This window comes from Orycteropus afer, unplaced genomic scaffold, assembly GCF_000298275.1.
Source record: "Orycteropus afer afer isolate SDZICR_OR568_19922 unplaced genomic scaffold, OryAfe1.0 scaffold00120, whole genome shotgun sequence".
Lineage (NCBI taxonomy): Eukaryota > Metazoa > Chordata > Mammalia > Tubulidentata > Orycteropodidae > Orycteropus > Orycteropus afer.
In genome coordinates, this window is record NW_006921707.1 from 1602629 (window position 1) to 1611259 (window position 8631).

The 8631-nt window shown below is 38.2% G+C and overlaps 1 protein-coding gene across 1 annotated transcript in view; it reads right to left on the bottom strand.

Moving 5' to 3' along the window:
* INPP4B (inositol polyphosphate-4-phosphatase type II B) overlaps window positions 1-8631 on the bottom strand; it is a 601242-nt gene that overhangs the window by 547629 nt on the left and 44982 nt on the right. Inside the window, exons 4-5 of the mRNA XM_042781432.1 lie at window positions 2996-3114; window positions 811-927 (exon numbers count right to left, since the gene is read on the bottom strand). Of these exons, the coding sequence (XP_042637366.1) occupies window positions 811-927; window positions 2996-3114 (236 nt within the window). The remainder of the gene's footprint in view (window positions 1-810; window positions 928-2995; window positions 3115-8631) is intronic.

An 8631-nucleotide genomic window follows, 5' to 3' on the forward strand; every position in this document is an offset into this window, starting at 1 on the left:
TGTATGCTGAGCAAATAATCCAAGAGGCTAGCCAGCCACTCCTCGGAAGGAAGGTTGGGCAATCCTACTTCCGTAGTGATACTGCCTTGGAAACCCAAGGAGGGGTCACTATGAGTCGGGTTTGACTTGACCGCACATAACAACAACAGCATTCTTTTCCTTCCAGGAGTTTTAAGAGTAGCCTCCAGGGAGAGTGCCTGGGTACTTAAGTGTCTAATGCAGATGTATGGTTCAAGTGAAGGAGAATTCCGACCAAGTAGGAAGAATGAGGAAGCCAGAATAAAGGACCTTTGGGACCTTACATAGTCTTCATATTAAGCTCCTGACTAGGGCTTCTTGTTACCTCCTCTGTTTGCTTTGGTGCCAGTAAGAATGCCAGGAATGCATAGTTTCTTTCTATACAGTACGAAAAACAGTAGATTGTGAGAGTTGAGGATTTTGTCCATCTCTTGATTTAGAACAATTACAATATCTACAAAGTTTTGAAACAGTATTTAAAGTTTATCTATTCCACTTCCTTTCTGCCCACAATATTACCCTTTCAGCTTTAAACAAATGTAACTCGAGAGATCAAGCCAAAATTCCTGAAAAAGAGAAAAATCTGTTCTGAAAGCTTTTATTCCTAACCAATTGCCAGTCTGGCACTAAACCAAAAGATTTTGAAATATACAGCAAACGATAAACGTAAGGTAAGCATACACACAGCACAAGTTTCCTCTTAGAGAAAAACCAGGTATAACACTAATCCAATAGTTTGGAAAAACATCATTTCTTCTTTTCCCAAAGAGAAAAAGAAATGCAAGTACTCACAGTGTCATGAGACTTATCCTTGACATCATAGACTGTTAGTTTTATTTTGGTCTCCTCATAGATGGGGTACTCAGATGGGAATGTGACACCAGTCAGAAACAGTGGGTCTCTTGTTCCCTGTAACAGCACAAGCAGACAGCTTTGATTCAATAAGGCAGCAACTGCCGTTGGCAGCAGGCAATGACACATGAGAATGCAGAGAGTGTGTCTGTGCCTGTTTGTTTTTCTAGGAAATAGTTCCATTAGAAGAGAGATCTGCACTGTCAAATGATGCTCATGGGCAACAACATGGCCCAAGGCCCCAAACTCCCGATGTAGCTGTTGATAGTAAAAGACCCTGCACCATTGTCAGAGCTGCTAATAGTGAGTCTTGAAAATCAGTTTATTTTCATTACATGGCAGAACCTATCTTATGAGTCTGTTGTCAGTCCATTTAGAATACACTGAATGGATACAATCTGTAATTTATGCAAATAATCTAAGATATTGACTGATCAAATTAAAATGAAGCTATTTTCTCAAAAAGAGCCATTTGGTAATCTTATGCTCCCCATTTATTTCCATTCTGTAATGACTCGGGGTTTGAAAGCCATGCTCTGATAGTGTCCATTTGTTTTTAGTTGGTCAGATGTGATTTCTTCCCAGACTTGAACACTAACGGAAGAAACTCCAAAGATGATGGATTTGGGGCTATTAAATTACTAGTTTAGAATGCAGTGCACAGGATATCTCAATGCCTCGGGATTCATTTTTAAAGAGCTGACAGCCAACATTAATTTATATGTGTGTGTGTGTGTATGTGTGTGTGTGTACAGATAGAGGGAGAGAGAGAGATTACTGAATATCACAGGAACATTTCCTAGAGTTCTACAAACCAGTTGCCTATGGAAATTTCTTAAAGTCCAAATTAATCATTCATTCATTCCTTTATTTAACAAATACTATCTTTTGCCCAGCACCACATTAGACTCTTTGGAACAGGCAGTGAAGAAAACATTGAAAAATAGCAATATATGTACAAATATAAGATTTTAAACTGTGCCAAAATAAATAGCTTCTAAGTGTTTGGCAATATAAAAATATTTCACTTGAAATAATATTTGAAGATTTTTTTAAAATATAAAATCAGCTAACAATTTTGCAATTTCAGTCAAGGTTTCTTCATATGACTAGGACTATTTTGTTACCTCAATTACAGGATGAACATGCATTGTACCAGCATCGAAACCTAAAGTTTCCAAAGGGCAAGTTCAAGGCTACATGCAGTATCTGGGTCATTTCCCATTATAGAAATGAGTCTAGTGAGTTCAGTCTGAATCATTTATTCCACCAACTGCATCAAGGCAGGCAACTGGCACTAAGTAAGCTGGGTCTAGGGTGGGTTACTATGTTCTTACAGAGCAGCTCCTTATTCAAAACAGACACAGCTCACAAGTCTAAGAAAAACAAGCAAATCTTAAGGAGTTCGGAGTATACCTTCTTCAACTCCAGATGTTCAAATAAGCACCTCTCATTCATTAGGTTGTGAAATATATGTGATCAGAGCAAAATAATCAAAAGGGAAACACTTCCTCTTTTGAACGTGATCCAACACAATAACAAGTTTCCTCCTAACACATTTCAAGGTTATATTAGTAACAATAAATGTAAATAGGAAATCACTCATCTGATGAGTAATATTTACACCTTTGCCTAGAAACATTAGTTTCTCAAATAAATCATATACCTTTCTTTGGAAAATGTCATACATCAAAAAGACACAGACTGAAAAATAAAAGGAAAAAAATTAAAAAAAGGGAAAGGCACTTAACATGTTCAAAACTTCTCATGGTACTTTACAACTTTTTTTTCCCCCAAAAGTGTAATCATGTCATTTAATCTAAAATCAATGTTTTATTGTTGTCTCTACTCCTTGCTCTATTTGGGGGTTCAAAGTGGCAACTTTTCTTCCTTTCTACAAAAGAAAAACAAGGCCTTTTGTGACAAAGGCAAATTCTTTCCATTTGTTTATTCTGGTAGGTTGCCAATGCATGCTTAATAACCTCAGGTATGCTTTCCTTAATGACGGATAACAATAACATAGTATTGTTACAGACCTTGACCTAACTTATTTCAGCTGTTTGTTCCAAACCAGAGACAGGGAGAGACAGAGTGAGTAATGCAGGCACACAGCATGAGGGCTCACCTCCACAATTTCCGTGCTTGAGTATCTTGTCAGACTCTGCTCGGCGGGGTGAATTACTGAGATCTGTACCAGTGTATTCAGCTTCCGATCACGGACAGGAGCCACAAGATCCTTGCATGCTGGCGACGGGAGAGGAAAGAGAAAGAAAAGAAACTAACCACATATCTCAGAGAAACTTCGTCCCGGTTGGAGGTAAACTTCTCTATGGAGCTGAATGAAATCTCCTGGGACTAGAGCTGATTTTACAGAGGAAGTCTCTTGGAAGTACCTTACAGAAATAGGAAGTCACGTGCTGCCAAGCTGAATTGAGAGTTCATTTCCACTGACCACATTTGCAGCTCATGCAAGTCTTGCCTACCAGGGATCCCAGCTCTAATATATGACTACACACATACCTCTGAGGACTTCAGTGACTGGGGCTAACTTCACAGCTGTCACTTTGGCTTTCTGCGAATTACTCATTAAACGCTGGGCTTCAATTCATACTCATTGACTAAGTGGGTTGATTTGAACCCTATCTGGAAACTTGAGGCTATTCCTTATTAATCCTGGCTGAATGAGCTCAAATGTTCAAACGTGCATTCGGTTCTGCTCTAGTCTATTCCATACAGCTGGCCTCTTACAGACAAAATTATAGACAGAAACTGGAAAGAGCATTTACCTTAGCACAGCAATACACAGGTATGTGAAAATGAATCAGAAGAATGAGTGAAAAAGCCCTCTGCCTGAGATCCAAACCAAGTCTGTAATCTGGGATATGAATGGGTTAAGTCTTGTCCAGGAGGCACAAGAGGAAGAACCATCCCTTCAGACACCAAGCTCATATTACAGACTCTCCACAATACCATATTTACTTGAATATTTTCTCCTCTCACATATCATTCCACCAATTTGGGGAGAAAAAAAAAAAACAGAAAAATATTCCTTTCAGCAAATCCAACATTTTCTCTCTTCACTACATTTCACTCCCTGCTTTAAAATATAATTTAACTACCCATAGATGGGTTGCTAAGTGTGATGTGCAGTGTCTTCACCAAAGGGGTGTTCAAGTTAGGATTCAGCTGATGACTTGCTTCAGGTTAGAACTATGGATGGGGAAACAGACTTAGTTGGGTGTGCAGCCTCCAAGCCTCTCCCATTCTCTTCCTTGGTCTTGGTTATCACGGTGAAAATGTGCAAGGATCTATATCATCCCTACCCCATGTTTTTGACCATTGCAGGAAGGGAGGAGAGGATGGGTTTTTGTACACTGTACTGTGGAACTGTGGAAGAAGTTTACAGAGCCCTTATCCACTGGGTCAAAGGTACTAAGTCTTAAATCAGAAACTTGAAAGCAAAGGAAATTATAAACCCAATTACCACCTTTTAATCACTTGCAAATCATCTCATTTATCAAAAGGAACAGAATGAGATAGAAGAAAAAGCAGGAGCTTTGGAATGAAACATGACTGGTTTAATTCCAATTCTATCAGCTGAGCAAACTTGGAAAAATGATTTAACTTCTTTTCACTTCAGTTTCCTCCCCAGTAAGGTAGGGTCAGAGGGCCCACCTTAAAAGGTTACTGTGAAGATCCTTAGGTTGGGGCAGGTCTATATCTGCATCTAGTGCTTAAGTATCCAGTCAACATTACTTATCAACCTACTTCTTTTTTCTTATGGGATATGAATGTGTTACCAAAAATCATGATAATTTTCACAAATTGAAATGATGATACCAAAATGATGATAATGTTCACATTTCTATTTAGAGATTTCTAAATGAAAAATAAAACTGTTAGAATTCTTTACAGATAACTAAACCATATTCCTAAAGCTAAATATCAAACCATTCCTTGTCCTCAGGGAAAATGAAGATCAGCTTAATCTTCTGTGTACTAACATTCATGTAGATATTATTATATTAAAAAACAAAACAAAACAAAAAAACTCTTATGCTTCTCTTCTTCTGAATGATCCCAATTGTACTATTCAAATCTTAAAGTATTGTGTGGCTCTGTGCTAAGCCACTTCTAAGACCTGTTCACCTTTATTAACAGTGACACTCAGACACTGAGCTTCACTTAGAGCAGCTAGAATGGCATAATTGTCACATTGTTCTAACACTCTCAGCAAAGAAAAGAGGTAGGGGCTTCATAATTAGCAAAATTCTACAAGTGATCATGTACTACAACTTATTGCTAAAACTGTGTTTTTGTAATGGAAGATATAGTTCGTCTCAATATATGGTGCTTGTCAAACTTTTGAGATACCTTGCGCCTATATGGCATTTTATCATAATTTGTCTTTATTCAAACTACATGCCTTCAGCAATCCAGGGGAGCTTTGGAAAGTGTGTGTGGAAAAAATAGTATGTTGTTGTTGTTGTTGTTTGCCATCGAGTCGGCCCCGACTCATAGCGACCCCTCCTTGGGTTTCCGAGGCAGTATCACTACGGAAGTAGGAATGCCCAACCTTCCTTCTGAGGAGTGGCTGGTGGGTTTGAACCCGCCAGCCTTCTGGTTAGCAGTCAAGTGCCTTAGCCACTATGCTACCAGAGCTCCTCATTATTTTTGAGGTATTTTGCTAATTATCTCTTTATTCCTCGAAATATTATGATTTCAATTTTACATGTTAAGAACTGAAGGTTTAGAAACATTAAGTGCTCCCAATTATGACAACTCTCAGGTAGCTTACATCATACCTCATTAGCTTCATTTCATTTTTTGGGCTACTTGACTTGCTCCCTGCACAATGGCATCTCTCTTTGGAAAACCCACTGCCATGTTCCTGTATCACTCAATCCAAGAGATCTACAGTTTTAGAAAAATACCGATGCAAGATTTCAATAATGTGAAATATGACTGGAAGGAAAAAAAGCTACATTCAGATAAATAGTGGTTATATTAATCATTTCCTTTACTTGCCTTAAGGACGGTTTAATTTTATCACTCAATCTCTTGGTTTTCTGTTCAGTCAACAGCTTTTTTAGTGATACTGATGTATGTCTGTCTTTTGATTTCCAAACTGAGGCCACTGTGTTTCGAATACATGTATCTTGTACTTTTTCAGTTTGTAGTCTCATCTCTACCTTATGGCTCATGGCACCTTTGCTCAAAATAACTCACTTCTTTTCTGATTCCTTATCAGGCTTCACTGTGAGCTACAATTATTTCCCAGCAGTGTGTAGCTGTTGCCCTTTCCTCAGAGAAACTCTTAGACTCTGTCCCAATAAGGACAGAGAAATCTCTATTAAACTAAAATGTTCTATCTAACTGAATTTGTAGATTCCCATTACTGATAACATAAAAACAATAATAATGATGCTTTGCACTTCAGTAATTTTATACATAAAAAAGTACATAGATGTCAACAACAAAAAAAGTTACATGTTGAGCTACATATGCCTCTCTTCTTCCCCAAAGCCCAAAGCATCTTCTGTTCCCTACAAGCCCTGGTGGCACAATGATTAAGCGACTGGCTGCTAACTAAACAGTTGGCAGTTTGAATTCATCAGCAGGTGCTTGGGAGAAAAGACAAGGTGATCTGCTCTCATAAAGATTATTGTTGTTGTTATATGCCGTTGAGTCAGACCCGACTCATAGTGACCCCTCCTTGGGTTTCCGAGGTAGTATCACTATGGAAGTAGATTGCCCCATCTTCCTCCGGAGGAGTGGTTGGTAGGTTTGAACCTCCAGACTTCTGGTTAGCAGTCAAGTGCTAGCCACTATGCTACCAGAGCTCCCCATAAAGATTATAGCCTTGGACACCCTATAGGGTCTTTCCTCTCTGTCAGATAGGGTTACTATGAATAGGAATTGACTCAATGGCACACTAAAACAACAGTACTTATGTAACAAGATGTCATGGAAGGACCCTGAAATTAGTCAAAATTCCTCATGTGTAGTCCAGATTACCTGCTCTCTAGTTATGTGACTTTGAGTAAGTCATAAACTCTCAGACATTCAATTTCTGCATCTGTCTACCCACTTCTCAAGGTGAAGATGAAGATGAAATCAGGCCATTTCCTTTTCTTTATTCATTTTCTTGCACACAAATTATTTTTATTTTGTTTTTAAATTTTTATTGTAATTTGGGTCAAAGTGTACAGAGCAAATTCATTTTCTGTACAGCAGTTCATACACATTTCTTTCATGACATTGACTGCAATTCCCCACAATGCAACAGCTCTCTTCTCACTTCCTCCCTGTAGTTACCACCTTGCTGTGTCCTTCTTTCCTATGCATTCCTGCTCCCAGAGCTATTTCCCTGTGCAAATACTGCTCTTCTGTATTCCCAGGATTGATCATTCTAAGGTGTTCTCTACCTGATGTAAATGTTCACCCTATGTGCCCAACTATTATTTGGCTGGAAGCCATGGGAGTGAGTTCAAGTCCATACCCAAAGGATATTAGGGGCCATATTCTAGGGGGTCTCATCAGACTCTATCAGACCAGTAAACCTGCTCTTTTTTTTTTTTTCTTTTCATAATTTTGAGTTTTGTTCCACATTTTTCTCCCACTGTGTTCTGGATTTTCCTTTCCCAATGGTTGACAGTAGTAGCTGGGTGCCATCTAGTTCCTCTAGTCTCATGGTCTCATACACTTTGGTTTGTATAGTCCACTAATCCCTTGGACTAATTCTTTCCATGTATCTTGTTTTTCTTCATTCATTGTTCTTCTTTCCTCTGGAAAGAGAAACTCATTGTTGCATCTAGATGGCCACTTGCAAGCTTTTAAGACCTCAGTCACTACTCACCCAACTGGGATGTAGAACAATGTTTTTGTACAATATATTATGACAATTGAGCTTGATGTTCCCTGTGACCATGATCTCAAGCCCACAGATCCAACTACTTGCTCCCTCAGAGTGGTTGGCTATGCGTAAGAAGTTATCATGAAATTAGGCCATTTTCAAGAAGGGATTTTTCTATGCAAAAATAATGTTTAATGATATCATTATACTAACATTTACCATTACTAATACCAATATTAACTAATATTTGGACTTTCATCATTCTGTAAAGTATCATTTATTGCTTCAGTCATAGTCAGGCAGCTCCCTGAAGGCCATCAGCAGGTCCAGTACTTCTGTGTAAACAGCAAACCAGTACATGCATTTCATAAAGTGAAACCTGTACACATCATGGATCTACATGTACTGAAATTTTTCCACTGAGGGACTGATAAATGATGAGTGACTGAACTGCTTCATGGAGATATTATTCATTTGATTAATTTAAAATCTAATGTTCATGGGAATTATTCAGTAGCCAATAAAGAAGACTGAAAAATCTGTTTTCAGACATCAAAAATCATTACATCAGTCTTCTAGCCATTCATACACTGACTATTACCTAAATGGAACTTTACTCCAGGGATGGCCATTATAAATGACATTTGTCAACTCATAAGACTCATAAGAATGCAATGCTTTTATAGTTTTGTTTCTGTTTTATTTTGTTTAAGAATTCTAACCACTTAAGTGGTTAACAACAAATAAATTCAATCATTCATTCATCGATAGGTGTTCATTTTTACATCTGCCTTTTTACTAGCTGTGTTTTGGACTGAGCTATTTAAAATTATTTGCAGAGTGCAAAGAAGCTTAAATGCATGTGATGTTGATAGGTTGGGACTGAGATGTGCCTGTTGTTGTTG